Below are 16,679 nucleotides of genomic sequence, written 5' to 3' on the forward strand. Positions count from 1 at the left end.
CTTGATGGCAGACCAACGTAAATGGATAGAAATGTCCGTGCGTGCACCAACGATATTCAGGGACTGTCGGGAGTCAATAAAGGCGACATGAACAATAAAGGGGCCCTCAGATGAGGGACACAACCCCAGTAAACTGGATTGATGCTTCAGTGATACTGTAAATCTAGCTGTCAAGTGTTTGAACGGATCAGACGTGCTGACACACGGAGTTGGCTGCGACTCACTGTGGCACCACAACCCTGCTGTGTCATGACGGATGCAACAGAGGGACATGTAGGTGACGTTTGTTTGGTGCTCCACCGCATCACTGGTCCTACGCCGCCTGAAGCCGGTCCAAGCTCAAAGCTACCACCTTTGGCCTACGCCTTGACCAAGAGGTCCAATGGGATGCTAAGTACGATAACGAGCATGAAACAAGTAGAAGTCAAGGGCATCCGGATCATGTGTCCTTATTCGACACTAGATTCAGCCCAAGAAAGAGCTACGGGTTGCCATGGGAAGCGCAACAGGGGCGACGACTCCAAGCGTTTGGCGTTGCTGGCTTCCGGACATCCAGCTCCTTGAACCGCTAGGTATGATTTGCCTTCTTAAAGGTGAGGACCGGCCGCCACACTCCCCAGAAATGATTGGTTTGGCGCAGTCGCCGAGTTAAAGCTTTGACTGCTCGCCAACGTGATGGTACGTGCTGCTCATGAGCCCAGATGATAGTAGTAAATGGGCGAATTCATCCCAAAAGGTTGGGTACACCATCAGGATACGTGTACCCTCGCGTGTGCAAGCTTGCAATTTTACCTTCAAAAAGCTTTGACACAGGGGGTCAAAAAGAATTCTTCTTCTCATTGTCCCTTTTTTCGTTGTGTGGTCTTTGGGGAATGACCTGCAAGAAGGTGAACGCGCCGCTGAAAAATCATTTTTCACCCTGAGAAATCTAACGGCTGCCTGCATGACTGCAGTCTCCTCTTTCGAAGAGCGTCAACAAAACCGTCTCGCCAGACTGCCCAATCAGACAAAGAATTTTTTTTTTCATACGCGGAAAGCTTTGACACACGCCTTGTGTCTGAATAGAAAGCTTCACCTCTTTCCTTGCAGCTTCTGGCGGCCTCGCGCTTGTGCCCTTCTCAGCTACGCGCGGCTCGATCGTAGTGTACGTCCATTGAAGACCCCTGACTTTTCCATCTTCATCTTTTGCATTCTCTGCAGAGGTGCTGTTGCCTTTCTGACTGACCGAGGCAGAATCTTCATTACCTTAATTCCGGCAATCAGATAGCTTGCTTCGAGCTCGCGACTTCCTTTCCGCGTCCGCACCAGCTACGAAACCGACTCTGAATTCGCAACGTCCCCAAAGCTGAGGAGCCAATCGCGTCGCAAGTCATCTACTTGAAATCACTCCTCGAGATCGGATTTGACGCTGACACTTTTGAAACTTGCAGAGTTCTTTCCTATTTCTCTACTTCTTTTCGGCTGTCACTATCGACATCACGTTGACGACGAGTCGCTACATCGTGACTCATCATGGAAGCTCGTGACCCAGAAGATGACCATGGTCGCATGGATGACGACAAAGGATTGACTGGCCAGGAAGCACCGCCTACGACCGACGAGCCAGCGCGCACATCCAGGGACATGGCACGCTTGGCGGAAGACATGGCCGGAGTTGGAATCCGCGACGCACAGGAAGAGCAGAACATACGGGAGGACGCTCGGATATCGGCCGCATGGCTGCACCAAAATCAGCCCGCGACTGGACCAAGAGGATTTGAGGAGGCTTTCGCATATTACGCCGAGAAACGTCGACAGAAAGCCTCCGAAGGCGTTCCAGACGACACCAATATTCCGACCAACGTCACCACACCCTCTGGCAGCGCTGTTCCGTCTGAGGTCTACATCCCGCCCAATGTTTTTGTCGCTCCTGGTGTCAAAATTCCGCCTGGCAGCAAGTTTCCAACCGACATTCCCATTGTGTTTCCGTCTGGCACGACCCTCCCTCCCGACATACCGATTGGACTGGCGGAAGACTGTGTTCGTCGTTTGAACAAAAACATTTCTTCTTGGGCACCAGCTCCAGCTCAGCCCTCCACAGACCCTGCCGGAGAAGGCCAAAACACCGAGACTGGCAATCCTTTCGTGAATCTTCCTCAAACGCCCCCCAATGACGAATCTGAGAGCACCCAGAATTTCATCCACACACGCAATGACGATGCCGCTACTGCCAAGCAAGATTTCTTGCAGTACCGACCCGGAACGACCCTGTGCCTCAGCCCTCACGAGCCACCCGAGCCCTATGGCATCTCTCATTACGCGAACCCTGACAAATTGCCCAGCAAAGTCAAGATGCTATCGAAAGAAGAGGAACCAATGAGCCGGACGGAATTAGTTTTTCACGACGCTCACAAATTACAACTACCCCTGGTGAAACCGAAGAAAGCCCAGAGCACCCTCTTGCCGACGGTTGTCACCCCCAGCGACAAAAAGAAGGGAAAAGAGAAGATAAAGGGCAAGAAGAAGGACATTTCCAAGTCTGATGATCCGTTGGATGGCTTCAAAGTAGAGGTGGAAGTCGTCAGACTCATCAGCGGCGGTTCGGAAGCGGGTTGTCAGATTCTTCGCTGCAAGGTGACGAAAGCGCCCGAGCCGGAAAGATGGACAGCGAACCCCAAGAACATTGACGAACCATCATTGTACGGAGAGCCCTTGAATGTTGGAGACCATGTCGCCGTCAAAGTCTTCGACCCATTGTTCTACGGCGACGTTTCGGACACAGACAAGGGCCCCTGGAAAGTCACCATCATTGCAGATGGCGATCTCAGTCGCGAAAACGCCGCATATAAACACCTCTGGGAGGCAGGAAGGACAGGGCCCCCGCACCTAGCACCTCAGTATCATGGGTCTTGGACATTTTCACTCGGAACCGCTTATCCAAAGTTCGAGGGTCAGACTCGCCGAGTTGGAGCGGTCATGATCGAATACATTCACGGCAAGAGCATCGAAGACTTGTGTTATCGCAACAAGCACTATCACTTGGTGCCACCAACGGGTCCCATACATCTTGACTTCGAGAAGACCAAACAGCTTGACTTGACCCGGGAGATTCGCCTTAAAACCTTGAAGAATTTCATGAAGCACACCGTTCATCAACTTCACGCCGGGGTCGAGCACTGGTGGCCGGAGCCGGAGAACATCCTCATCTCGAAATACGAAAATGACAAACCGCGAGTCGTCTTGGTTGACTATGTCAGCTCAATGATTGATACGAAACGGAAGGTACCCTATGAGCTTTTCAAGGGTTACACAAAACCTCCGCACCCTTTTGGGGAGTTCTCCATCCAGAAGCTCACCAACTTTGCGGGCTGGTTTCCTCCAGGCTGGCGGCATGGGCAGTTCGATACCTGGGTTATCCGAAGGTTTCATTCGCTAGAGAATTGTGATTACACGAATCCGAAGACCGGGTGTGCAGGGACTGTCCACGAGCCTGATTCAGACAGCGAAACGGACTATGCGGGACCGTCGAAGCAAAAGTCGGACAATCTGCTCGATGCTCCTGTTGGAAAATCCAAGAAGTTTCTGGGAAGCGTCCGCAAAGTGTCGAGTGCGTTCAGGCTTAATCAGGACAAGGACACCGATGGTGGTTCTGGGGTTAGCGGCGGGGCAATGAACTGAGGCGATAGGTTTGGCTAGGTAGTCATCACAATTGGTGCGCCATAGGAACTATGTATTTGTATCTTTCCAACTGTATGTCCGCTTTTGGGACTGATTTCGGAATGTTCTCAAATTGAAATTTATCTCCACCCGAGCTAACGGGCCAAACAATTTGCCGAGACTTTGAAATCTGAATGTACAGATTGCCTGTGGAGTGATTCGCTCGAATCCAAGAGCTCTTCTGGAACGCTTCCATGGTTCCATCATATAGACAGCAGAGTGCTTGCTAATTAGAATGAGTCTTGCTAACCGGGCGGATAACTACCTATATTAGGCCCAATAGGTTTTCTTATGTTGATTAACTTTTACTACTATCGTCGCTATTTCTATCCCTCTCTTATTATCGTCGTTATCGTCGATCCTCATTGCCATCGTTGTCGTCAATGGTCGTTGACGTCCCTAATAATTTTGCATACAGATGCAGTCCATCTCATCTTTCTCGGCTTCTTATCACATCGCCAGACCGATGGAGCCGGGTTTTCTTAGCTGCGGACTGCAGCAGGGCCAGTATGGGCTCAACCTAGACGACTCACAGCAGATTTAGAAGAGCATTGTTAGAGTGCAGTTAAATCGCTATTGCTCTGCCAATAAAGCTTTCGGGGGTGCTTCAAATCGTAGATTTCTTCTATCTCTTGCGCTGTGAGATCCGAACGGCGGCGTCGCAGAAGAGACGCCTTGCGAGCTTCGGGGTTGTCTGACATCTTGTATTTGTCTCTGCGCGCGCGCTCGTGTTAGTTCTGGTATAGTGGAGTCGTTGAAGCTTCGTGGCCGAAAAGCTCAACATAAGCCAAGTATTTGGGAACGCCAGTACCTGTCAAAGATTTTAATTAGGCAAGTTTCCGAATGAAAAAGGTCTTCTGAGAATTTTGACCGTTCGCAAAGCAGCTTATGAATCTACAGCAGCGTGATGTGAGACGTGTTATGAGAGAAGCATATTATCCACGTTGAAAGGATTGAAGATGAATTTATATCGCACACCTTGATATCTCCTGGTTGATTTTACTTTTTATGTATCCTGTGCGTAAGCCCACACTTGTGATCAGACGCGGACTCATCAGGGTGGGTGAGATACCCTTCGCTCGCCCATCTATGCTTGCCTCGCTGTTGTCTATTATCCCTCTTTCCGAACAAAACTCCTAGAGATTCCTGCGAGACTTCCTATGATACGCATTTCGCGCTACATTGAGGCGACCAAAAGCATCCCACTAAGAAGAAGTAGACTTCGAAAAGCTGAGGCTTATCCGCTGAGTCTTGCTATCCGGGCGGATAATTACCTATGTTAGGTCTAATAGTTTATTTCATAGCGATTGAGTTTTAATGCTATCGTAGCCATTCATATCCCTTTATTCACTCATATCATAATCGTCGTTGTTGTTGTCGTCGTTATCGTCCTTATCGTCGTTGTCGTCGATCGTTCCTATCGTCGTATATTCAGTACCCGCCCGGATAGCAAAACTCTATCCGCTGGCAAAGACATCTATCTACATGAACAATAGCATGACCTGAATACCGTTTGCAAGCCGCACGAACACGTCGTGGTCAGCCGTTAGCTGTTTCAGCGGCGATATTCCCTCAGAAGTATTTTTGGGGTTAGGAGATTTTCTCCTGGAATTGAGCCTCGCTCTTCCTTGTCTTGGCTAGGTAGCTACTGTACTTATTGGTATCGGACAAGATGATAGCGATCGAGCTGCACTCTGACAATGCTCTTCTGCACCTACTGTGCCTCGTCTAGATGGAACCCGCATAGCTGGCCTTGCCACGGCTTCATCAGTCTGGCCATGCGATAAGAAGGCGAGGAACATGGAATGAACTCCATCCGTATGCACAATCGGGGATCGCCCAGGGGGTCAAGGGAGCTGCGCAGAGTGGAAGGGAAGGATGATCCCAACGCTCCACCGATAACTTTGATTATTGTGTATTGCCTGATGAATTGAGGGTATTAACTACTGGCCTCACTACTGCTCTCCGTATATGGGGTAAGATTCTCAAACTACCTTAATGTGGTAATGAACGCATGCTTCCCCACCTTGGGACATGGTATGCACATCGGACAAGAGCTAAGAACTTCAGGGCCTCCGAAGGGCTGTACTACACTGCTGCCACCACTATTATTCTTACTAACATCACAAACAGCCTAGGCTCCAAACCGAATGTGACATTTAAGCTGCCGCAACCTTAAAGCCACCAGGCATGAGGTCAGTGAAGACCCTACCAGGGTCGTACTTGGCCCTGATCTCCTTCAGACGATCAAGGTTGCCATCTGGGTAGCTTTCAAACACAGGCTGGCCGATGTCTGCTTCGTTCAAGTAGTAAAACGGATACAGCACACCCATTGGCTCCAAGCGCTCCCTGACTTTGGTGTTGAACTCGCTGATGAAGTTGTCGACTACTTCGTCATCAGCTTCGTTTGTCCAGCTATAGGTTTGTTCGATCCAGAATGAGGGCGACTCGTCAATTCCTTGGATTGCACCTGGCCGGGCATTGGTTGCTGCGAGAAGTGCCGAAGTGATGGGGTTGAAAGCAAACCCGATGATTGCTCCTTCGGTGTTGCTGAAAATCGACTTGGCAAGCTCAAAATACATGTCGTGAGCAATCAGCATGGCTTCTTTGTTGGCGTAGATTGGAAGCAAGTGGAATCGCTGTCTCGATCCGTAGGAGCGACCGCCTTTTTGAAAGGCTGGCAACACTGCCTGGTTATACTTCCCCATCGGAAATGACGAGAGCGACATCGAGCTATTGTCTGGAGTCAGGATATTGCCGAGGAAATCTCCCAGAACCGCCGGCGAGGTGGAGTTTCCGTTGTAGAACAATGTCGCCGAATACGTTGGCCCATCAGTGCCGCTGACATAAGTGATGACAGGCAGGACGGCAGCCTTGGGATCCTCGTGCCCATTGACAGCAAAGTTGTAAACGCCCTCGATAAACTGCTGCTTAATTTCCTCACCACCATAAGCTGGTGAAGCGAGCATGACGGATGGAGAATGATGGGTTTGGAGATCGAAGCGAGTGACGAGACAAAATGAGTTACCGCCACCTTGAAGCGCCCAGAACAGATCGGCGTACTCGTTCGTGGGAGTGGCTTCCACAACGGCTCCATCAGCCAAGACGCACTATTTTCATGTGAGTTCCTTGAATCCTATGCGTCTTTCAAGAAGTGACATCGCGTTTGACGTACCTCATACGCTTTGACGTTGCCATTCGTCGATGCGAGTCCGTATTCGTAGCTCAAGAAAGAAACACCTCCACCGAGCAAAAGACCAGAGACACCAATGGGGCTGCCCCGTCCACCGAGAACAGTGATTCCAGTCCCGTCTAGTACGGTGTAGACATCAGTCCACCGCAGGCCTGGGCCGACGGCCACCGTATTCTTGTCCTCGGAAATGGTGAGGGTTTTCATGTTCACGCTCGATATCAGAATACCGTTGGTGTCAATGCTGCTAACATTCGAAATGGGCATGTGGCCGCCTCCGCGCATGGCGAACTGCACTTCCTGTTCAACAATGCATCTCAGGCCAGAAGACAGTTGATTCGCGTCCGTGGGAGCAAAGATACACGCTGGACCAAGCCAAGACCTCGCGGACCATGGCACTACGAGCGACAGCCGTAAGCAGGATGAAGAGATGGTATCTGAGTAGAGCGACTAACCTTGGGTTTCCTCCGTATAACTTTCATCATCCGCGAGAATAGTTGAGTTGGCAAAGGCGCTCTTTAGGTTTTGGCACGCCCTGCCCGCCTTCTCGGTTTGAGGACCTTCTGAGACGGCAGCCGCTATCGCGGCGGTGGCCACCAAGAAGCAAAGAAGCTGCATCGCGTGAGAAAAATGATCAATTATGATGTTTCAGAGAATTTGTTGAAATGTGAGATCTGAACAGGACGATTGACAGTCCAAGAAAAGATGTCTTCAGTTTATTTAATAGTTTAATAGTTTTGTCGGGAGCCCAATTGTCCCGCCGGGACACCATCGTTCCGCCGTGGTAGGATCTTTGCTATCCCAGAAATCGGAATTTCAACTAGCTTACAATACCAAGGAATTCAATTAATTGGACCTCCATCTTTGTGGACCACCTGACGCGGTCAACAGGCGACGACATCAACTGCCGAGGTTTATGTCAGTCCACCAAGGAATCCCCGCAGGCGTCAATGACCGTGTGTGCAAGAGTCTTACTAACCAGGCGAATAACTATTACATTAGGCCCAACAGTTTATTTCATATAATAATGTTGTTATTCGTATCATCACCTACCATCGTCCCTGTCGTCCTTGTCATCCCTGTCGCCCTCATTATCGTCTGTGCCTACTACCCACCCGGATAGCAAAACTCTTCTGAAGACCGTCATTTGATTGCCTTGCAACTGCGCCTGAATTATCCACTGCGTCCTATCGATGCGGGCGTTGTTGGACGTGAAGTGAAGTTGAATGACGAAAGCGAATACGGTGTGATGGATCCAATGGATCAATGCCGAAAAAGCGCTAGTGTACGAGGAACGACAGAACAGTAGCACCCGTGAGAATCCACCGCACATCACGGTGGCATGGATCAGTCTTGGCACGGGGCCGCGCTGTCGTAAACGACAACACGCATTTTCAGTTGGGGGTTGAAAGTTCATCACCGGAACTCCAAATGTACCGAGCCCGACTAGGCATTTTCAATTGCCCTTGTTGATGATGACTCTGAAATCTTGTGCTGCGATTTCTTCTTGTTTCTGTTGGTGTGTAATTTAAACTTGAAGCCTTACAAGCTGTCATGAAAAACAGACGGTCTTGCTCTCGTTTCTCAGATACTCAGGAAATTCAAAGCCGCCCTTTCCATTCTCCTTCGATGAAAGAAGCACAACAAACAGCCGACATACCGAACTGGCTAGTCATGAGACTTGTACTGAAAGGTTTCGTCCTCGTCCTCCTCGTCGTTCTCACCATGACCGTCTCTACTAATAAGATTGTGGCATTGTGCTCAACATTGTGAGCAGATAAATGAGCTGTGTAGACAAATCATATTTAGATGGACTTCTCAAGAGATTGTAGTGTCAGGCGCGCGCTCCTTGTGATAAGTGACTTTGATTGTCTTGGACTCTTTTGCCGCGATGGGCTGAGATACGCTCCTCGGTCCCGAATAACTTCGTTTAACCCGAGACAGAGTGTCAGTGACACTTTTAATCCTTCGGATGGGCATTCTTGGGCGGATGTGTGGTCACCATCTGAATCCTTTGATCTGGCGACCCCTGTGAGTGATGTCGCCGTGACGCTGTGCCACAGTGGCAAGGCATGTTAGCAAGGAAGGATTTCCGGCCCCCCAAGGGCAATATTGGCGGCGTAGATGATGGTGATACATACATGTAAGCAAGGTGGGGGCCGTGAAAGTCCCGTGTTTTCCTGTTGAAAGCAGGTCTTAGAATAGGTTACATCGCACGCAAATGCCCTAGCGCTAGTCGCCCATACCATGCCACCATGCCCGGGACCGAAAATGTAGGATTGATCCATGAGAAGGAATGTTCCATTTGACACCAGCTGTGATGTTGATTGCCAGTAAAAAGTAATGCTCGAGAGGGATGCAGAGACTAGCTACTTGTCCCAGCCACTGTGGATGAGACTGTGCCACTAGGCAGCAGGAGATTGTTACTTGCTCCCACAAATCAGGTCTCAAGCTACCGCAACTACCAGTTGTTGATTCTATCTCAAGTTTGATCGTTCCAAATGAGTTACTGCATGTTGGTATGCATGAGACTCGGGCGATCAAGGGAAACAAGCAGCTGAACTGCCCAGGAAAAAAACTATATAAAGGACTCAATTCGCACGTCTTCAAAACATTTGCCTACACTTCAATCATCAACACAATCACATACCATTTCTGTCAAGAGCCAACGTCTCCTTCAATCTACATACAACCAAAATGCAGTTCAACTCCATCATCGCTACTGTCGCCACTGCCGCAGCCTTCTGGGCTTCCATGGCCGAGACCAAATGCATCCAGGGACCCAAGCGTGCCGGAAATTCCTGCATCCCTGACAACAAAGGCTTGCTTACTTGCGGCCCAGGAAATGATGGCAACGTCGTAAGTCATGCCCCTAACCCGTCCCATCAAAAGTTTCTCACAGAATCATTTCCCGATGAAACGAAGCATTTGCTAATTATGAAATGTGCTAGCTTATTTGCAACGACCAGCTGAAGTGGAAGGTCCACAAGAACTGCCCCTCTGGAGGTTGCTTCGGGTGCGAATGCAGGAACTGAGGGTGATGAGTAGTAGAGTTAACTGCGCGTCCCTATCATCGCTATAACAGGACATGAGACCGAGAAATATACATTTGTTCCCAATTATCTTCTAATTTAGCTTGTCAGGAATCTTCTCTGTCGGTAACATACTATATGTACTGGTGAAGGTGATGACAGGTAACACAATGACTGCACGTTAAGTTGACTGGGACATGTGGAGACTAACCGACAATGACTAGGATGACAGGAATATAGATAGTAAAATACATGGTTTCTCATGACGGGTTATCATGTTTGGTACAGCCTTAGTATGGTTGATCAGCGTAGCCGATACATGTTGATGATGTCTTCGCCTCAGCGGTGAAACAGCAACGTCACTTATTACAAGAGTCGCGTCATGCCCCACTGCCTCCGACTTTTGTGCTCAGATGATCGAAGCCGACTACCAATATAGTATTGAAAGTCGTCTTAATTTCACAAGAGTCTTACTAGCCGGGCAGTGTCGATTGGCTATCTGTGTAGTGTCTACATGCACGCGTGTAATCCGTCTTCTGTGCTAAAGCGACCACGTTTCCTATGTGCTTGCTTTTGCCGTCGCTGTTGTCGTCGCTCTCATCATTGCTATCGCCATTTACTATCGTCTTCAGTAATCGTTATGTATTGTTGTGGTGTATCATTTAACCTTTTCGTCCTTATAGAAATACTAGGTATACTGGGATGGAAGTATGAAGTGTACCGCGATTAAAGTAAAAGCAGGTACTGCCCGGATAGCTAACTACACTACCCGGCTAGCAAAACTCTTCTACAAATCTAATCATATGAAATTTTCTGATCCTATTGATAGGTGATTCAGCCGTTGAGAAAGCAGCAGGCCGAATGCTTCACAGATGGAGGAGTACTGTGTCTTATTCTCCATGATGAAGATTTTGGGGTGCAGAATCAGCTAAGTGAATCATGGTAGTATACTTCCACCAGGTGCGCGTCCAGGCGGCAAACTGCGAAGGAAAAGTTAGAAGGGAAAAAAGATTCAACCTCTGATCATTGATTCATGTATATTGACCCGGTCTTTGCTCTACCGTCCTCCTCATTTCTGATGCATGAGTGCATCTCTGTGAGCTTGGCCAAACCACATTGAATCCCACTGAGTGCGGCTCTTATGCTCCTCTACCACCTTGCCACTCTCATACCTTTTGAACCTCAGAGTGCCAGCAAAGCGCAAATACCACCCATCACCCATCTTCTGTCGCGAGGTAAACTCGTCCTTGACATATTCAAGCGTGTAGACCAGTCCGTTATCACGGTACTCGAAATGCAGCCTACCAGCAACGGAGCGGCCAGTTTGCTCGTCAATTCCGACGTCTGTCGCTGTGAACACCACTTTTCCCGCGTCTTCGGCCACGACAACATCGCCCTTTTGGATCATGAAGAAAATACCCATCGCATACGCAAGTTTGTCTGAACTGATCGTAGCGGAAGAGATGACCGTATACGGTCCCACAGTGCCCCGTCCCCAGTACCAATGGTTAATGACCTTTGCCAGCGACACGTTGCCCCAGTTCCTGTCATGGTACCCGTCGCCCTCCGCCGTCACCGGCTCTTCGCCGCCGATTTTGTATGTTGCGGTGACCTTGCCTTGAGGCACCGCAACTAGCCAGGCAAAGTACTCTTGTTCGTCGTAGTACACGTGCCCGGTCCCGGGCCGCCAGGGTGAAGTCGTGCTGATGAGCTGTACGTCAATGGTCAAGTCATCGACGACGACATGAATTTGAAATGAGTTCAAATCGCTACCGCGAAAGAAGTTGATCTGACCGTCTTTCTCCCCATTGACTGTGACGTTGCATTCTTCCCTGCTCGCGTTGAAGCTACTCGCGGGGTAGGTCTTGGTGATGGCCCACGAGCGTCCGTCGGGTGTGTCGAGCTGCACTTGGATCTTGGGGTCCAAGCTGGTGTTGGGGCTTGCAAAGAGTTTGGTATGGAAGACGACCATCAACTTTGCGCCGTTGGCCAAGTGGGAGTCAAAATACCACCATTCGAACACGCCTGACTTTGACGGGTCAGTTCGAAGACCATCTTCCCACTTTTCTATTTTTGTCGGCGAAAGACGCAGCTTTTGGTACTGCTCTTGGAGGGTGTTCGTGACTTGGGTCATTTCATATGATATTTGCGTTTTCAAAGAACGGCTTTGGTTACTCGTCAATTGACGTCTGGAGGTGAATGGCCATTATCGTTCTGTTCCCAATCAGCATGGGCAACAACGTTATAAACAAAGTCAAGAAAGCGCAGTGCGGGTTTTCGGGAGATAAAGTGTCCGTTTCATCCCGGCTTGTAGTCAAGGAGTTAGGAACGAGTTGAACCTTAATACCGTCGATTGTGCTGTTCAGTCTGCTGGGATATGGACTGGCTACTGCGGGCTGAATAATAATCACAACATTTTCACTGAGTCGGCACGCTGCCGAAACATGAGTATCATTGGCGTCAACACCATCAATTGTTACCGTCGACAGCAGTTCTTCGCGTGTATCCTCGGTCAAGCAGTCGCATACGGTGAGCGCGGCAGCCCACCAGAACCCATCGGAACCCACCGGAACCCACCCGGCCCTCCTCCGTCGGAGTTCGTCCGATCTCCCTTCCATTCTCGCTCCGTTCCAATCAAGGCACGACCAGATCGTACGCCAGAGTTTCCGTGCAAACGGCTTCCCGAATCTTATGGAGCCTAAATTATCCCATCAGACCAGGCACGCCATCGACCTCGTCGGGGGTATTCCTTACTTGAGGTGCGCGGGATGGCCCGCGTAAGCCAGTACCTGTTCCTCGGTGTCCATCACCGTCATCAGCGCCATATCGAAGCCCTGCGCACGGTGCGCCGTGCTTGCAAGCGGCGGGCCAAGGGTAAAGGACCTGAGGCCCGGGACGACACGGACCATTGCGTCGCCTGCGGCTCGCATCTCCGAGGTTCGGGATGAGTCGGTGTTGGGTTTGAGCTTGAACAGGACTGTGACAAGGTAAGTCAGCAGCATTCAGGGGCAAGTGGCGTGCGGTAGTTACCAATGTGATAGCGGCGCACCGGGTGGTGCATTACCGGTGTAAGTAAGGCCGGGGCCGGCCCCGCTCCGAGGCGTCGGACATTTCTTTGCCCGCCGGCACTTCACTGGGAGCCAAGCTCAACTCAATTTTGATGTTTTTGTTGATTGATATTACTCAAATGGGTGTTTTGGTTAAAAGTGCCATCAAAGGGCTCACTTATGTAAACATGTTCGTGCTAATTTTCCATCTTTTAGAAACGTCCAAGTGACTGACGCAACACGCCACCCGATCTCCCGCCCCATCCGACGACGTGAGTGAGTTGAACTTTGGCCAATGGCTCTTTATAGAACGGACACTAACAGACACCTCAGGTACCTGATTGTCTCAAAAACCTTCCAAAAGCCGAAATACCAAAATGAGTCCCGCAAGTTTCTTTTTCTACGCATCATAATGCTCTCATACCAGCCATCGTCGAAACAATATGGTACAAGATGAGATTTACTGTGACGTCATGTTAGCCTCCCACTATCAGAATACAGGACTGTGAACTACACACAATGCATTGTTTCCGGTCTTGGCAAGAAGACCATGAGATGCAGTTGGAGGCGCCCGCAGCATTGCAGTACAACTTTGCCCCCCCGAGAGTGACGCCGTAGGCGGCACCGTTACAGACCTCGTCGCATGTCTTGCCGTTGCCATGCGCTGCACAGCAGTGGCTGCCATCGGAGTACTGGCACTGGCAGTAGCCGCATGCCTGCGCCGTGGCGACGGCGACGGCGAGGAAAGGAATGACAGAGTAATCTTCTATTCGAATGAACCAAAAGTGTCGTTATTGAGTTGCGAAGTTAGAAAGTGCGTTGTAGTCATTCAAGCTCAACTTCTAAAAGGTGATACGATCGTTTATAACAACCAGCATGATGCGGAGCGTGAAGGCATTTGATTCTGGGAACGAGCTGCTCGGGTTGGTCATGAGTAAATGACTCAACACCACACGAGAAGATGACAGGACCGCTCCCCATTCTCTTTCCTCGAACTGCGAAAAAATCAAAATACTGCCGATTATGGATAAGCTGTGGCGTGCAGCGACAAGCGTCGCTATTTTTCGGTGGCGACTGTGATCTAAAGAGACTTCAGCTAATCCAGAGAAAACTTGCATGTGTGCTTTTTCATTCGCCATTCATTCCATGACTGCCAGTGGCATAAACCGACGCACCCTGAGTGCTCTTTTTGTCAAACCAATTGAACAGCTTGTTGAGTAGGGGCCGATTTTCATTGGTCAGGCAGGTCCTTTTCGGCGATATAGAGAGCTGACGGGATAATTGGCAATGCCGACGAGTCAATCAATGTCGTCTTCCCTGCGACAACATCGCATTCGGGTCGATGCGCACGATAGCCGGGTGATACCATCAGTGACAGGTATGCCGCCCACACCCCAAAGGCCCACAGATTCAGCAACTGTCAATTGAAATCCTGGGGGTTCCATAAGACAAGCTTTGCGCTTACGGTGGCTGCGATGAACTTGCGGGGTTTGGCTTGGATGCTTCATCAAACTAGAACCGAACCCTTGGTGCTTGCTGTTCCTCACAAGGCTTGCACGGGCTCAAATGCCCTGCAAGTCCAAATACACACAGTGTGTTGGAAAATTCTGCAGGATCCTCTCTGGCCGTCTTGCTGCGGTTGTCGGTAACTTGATCGTTCAATTGCCGGGGCCTAGAACAAGTCCATCACCATCTCATCATCGAGGCAATTGACGCACAACGACTCAGGTGTACCAACCGACGACGCGAGGGGTTCGGGAGCACGGGCTGGCCGATAGAAAGGGGACATGGGGACTTTGATATCCCACCGGGACTTAATCTACTGGTTGTGGTGAAACGACCAGTGCCTGAATCAGTCGTCGTCCATCGTTATTCATGGCCCAATGAGCACTCACCAGACGATTTAAAACTTCAAGTGTCATTGACACCAGTAAGGCAGACTGATTCTAGGTCCACGCATCATATCGCACATGAAGCTCTGTAAATTGCGAGCAAATTGAACCCCAAGAACACCCGCATGCTCAAAGTGGTATTTATACCTGGACCAGCGGTCTTGCCTGACCATCGTCCCATCGTTAATCTGCACCTTTAACCCCAGATCCCCTTTCTCGTCCCAGACAAGCCACAAAATCACACCTTCAATCACAGTACCCACCCCCACCACACCCAGTCACAATGAAGTTCCAGTCCCTCCTATGGCTCGCCCTCGGCGCAACCGCCGCCCCAGCCCCATCCGACGCCGGCCCCACAGTCCCGGCCCGACGCCTCCTCTGCTCCGGCCTCTGGACCGGCAACGACCTCGGCTGGGGCGACATCAAGTGGGCGATGCAGAACCGCCGCGACGAGCTGCAGCTCAAAGCGGGCTGGTGGAACGAGGCGAACGCCGACTGCCGCAGCACCGACGGCAGGGACATCGCGCAGGAGGGCATCTGGATCACGTACAACCACCAGCGCGACGACAAGGCCGAGACGGCGCTCAAGTACAACGAAAAGATTGTCTGCACGCCGCAAAGCTCGTGGCACCTCAAGTGCAACCCTTCCGGTTGAGACTGTGAGTCTTGCTCCTTGGTTGCGGTCAGCACGGGGTTCGGAGAGACGGGGATGCGGCCGGAAATCCAGCAGCGGTGTCTAATGTTGACATAATTGTTTTCTCAACTGTTAGAACGGTTCTACAGCCCCTTTATACCCAGAAATTTCCAAACATATTCATGATCATGCTATCCGACTTGCCTCTGTCCTCCATCACAAGTTCCAAAAAAGCAGTGCCCATCATAACCCCTCCCCAGTCGGCGCACCTCCCTTCCCCCACTCCAACCTGAACTCGCCTTTCACCGAACAGCCGCATGGTGAACCAATACCGTAAGACACAAAGATCCCCCTCGGCTCCGCGCGTTCCTCCGGCTCGTCTTCCGGATTACTAGGCACAATCACCCACTCCCGCTCGTCATCCTCCACCTTCTTAGCACTCTTTCCTGTTGTAATCGCAGTGGCAGGCTTCTCATCGACGATGTCGGTCTCTGCTGGCTTCTCGTCGACACAGCCATCATCTTCGGTGATAGGCTCGGTGGAAGACTGGGTCCGGCCGAAGGATAAGGTAAACCCTGTTGACGACCGTCAGCAATCCCGTTACAATAGTTTTGAGTCGGCAGGTCGGACTTACTCGGTGGGGCTTTATACGTGCCGCCCTGCTGTGCCATCTCCGTTCGGCAAAGGCAATTCGATGCAAGATTGTCATGTGGGATGAAAAATCTCCGAGCTATCGGGCGGATGCTCGGGGGGCCTGGCACTTCTTCAATACTCTGGATGCAGCGGGCGTCGGAGGCAGGCGTGCGGCACGGAGTGGCGAATGCTGGTTGGCAAGCAGTGGCAGCCAATCACGGGGATAAACATGTCAACAGCTTGCGTGCGAAGCCCGTCAGATCGTCTACGGGAGGCTTCTGGATCTTTTGTCCGCGTTCACATGACTAGCGCGTGGCGCAGGCTTTATGATTACGCACTGCATCTGAGGTAATCAGTGCCGTGTCTGGATATCTTCCAAAGTAGCAGCGCATGAGGCAGTACTGTATTTTAATTTCTCCCAATTCAAAGGAGTTTGCCTGAAGACTTGGTAGGCAAGGGTGTTTGATAATGTGTGCTGTGCAAGAGAACGTCATTATAAGACATGGTCGTCGACTTTCGTTCCATTACTGTAGCAAAAGATAAACTCCAACACGC

The 16,679-nt window shown here is 50.5% G+C and overlaps 7 protein-coding genes across 7 annotated transcripts; 3 read left to right on the forward strand and 4 right to left on the reverse strand.

Annotated features, from left to right (window-relative positions):
* Positions 1-1,512: 1,512 nt before the first annotated feature.
* On the forward strand, positions 1,513-3,657 carry GCG54_00012408 (uncharacterized protein; the record flags this gene model as incomplete). The annotated part of the gene is made up of 1 exon (XM_045412286.1): positions 1,513-3,657. The coding sequence occupies one exon, from the start codon at positions 1,513-1,515 to the stop codon at positions 3,655-3,657; it is 2,145 nt and encodes a 714-aa protein (XP_045261321.1).
* Positions 3,658-5,855: 2,198 nt separating this feature from the next.
* Positions 5,856-7,504, reverse strand: GCG54_00012409 (Bifunctional solanapyrone synthase; the record flags this gene model as incomplete). The annotated part of the gene is made up of 3 exons (XM_045412287.1): positions 5,856-6,806; positions 6,872-7,284; positions 7,342-7,504. 3 exons carry the CDS (start codon positions 7,502-7,504, stop codon positions 5,856-5,858), a joined length of 1,527 nt encoding a protein of 508 aa, XP_045261322.1.
* A 2,079-nt stretch (positions 7,505-9,583) lies between these two features.
* GCG54_00012410 (uncharacterized protein) lies at positions 9,584-9,921 on the forward strand (the record flags this gene model as incomplete). The annotated part of the gene is made up of 2 exons (XM_045412288.1): positions 9,584-9,745; positions 9,838-9,921. 2 exons carry the CDS (start codon positions 9,584-9,586, stop codon positions 9,919-9,921), a joined length of 246 nt encoding a protein of 81 aa, XP_045261323.1.
* Positions 9,922-10,987: 1,066 nt separating this feature from the next.
* Positions 10,988-12,052, reverse strand: GCG54_00012411 (uncharacterized protein; the record flags this gene model as incomplete). The annotated part of the gene is made up of 1 exon (XM_045412289.1): positions 10,988-12,052. One exon carries the CDS (start codon positions 12,050-12,052, stop codon positions 10,988-10,990), a length of 1,065 nt encoding a protein of 354 aa, XP_045261324.1.
* Positions 12,053-12,552: 500 nt separating this feature from the next.
* GCG54_00012412 (uncharacterized protein) lies at positions 12,553-12,920 on the reverse strand (the record flags this gene model as incomplete). The annotated part of the gene is made up of 2 exons (XM_045412290.1): positions 12,553-12,616; positions 12,673-12,920. 2 exons carry the CDS (start codon positions 12,918-12,920, stop codon positions 12,553-12,555), a joined length of 312 nt encoding a protein of 103 aa, XP_045261325.1.
* Positions 12,921-15,140: 2,220 nt separating this feature from the next.
* On the forward strand, positions 15,141-15,512 carry GCG54_00012413 (uncharacterized protein; the record flags this gene model as incomplete). Its single annotated transcript, XM_045412291.1, has 1 exon — positions 15,141-15,512. One exon carries the CDS (start codon positions 15,141-15,143, stop codon positions 15,510-15,512), a length of 372 nt encoding a protein of 123 aa, XP_045261326.1.
* A 222-nt stretch (positions 15,513-15,734) lies between these two features.
* GCG54_00012414 (uncharacterized protein) lies at positions 15,735-16,162 on the reverse strand (the record flags this gene model as incomplete). The annotated part of the gene is made up of 2 exons (XM_045412292.1): positions 15,735-16,066; positions 16,126-16,162. The coding sequence occupies 2 exons, from the start codon at positions 16,160-16,162 to the stop codon at positions 15,735-15,737; spliced, it is 369 nt and encodes a 122-aa protein (XP_045261327.1).
* Positions 16,163-16,679: the final 517 nt, after the last annotated feature.

The sequence above is a fragment of the Colletotrichum gloeosporioides genome (genome assembly GCF_011800055.1).
Source record: "Colletotrichum gloeosporioides strain Lc1 chromosome Unknown consensus_65, whole genome shotgun sequence".
NCBI classification, from domain to species: domain Eukaryota; kingdom Fungi; phylum Ascomycota; class Sordariomycetes; order Glomerellales; family Glomerellaceae; genus Colletotrichum; species Colletotrichum gloeosporioides.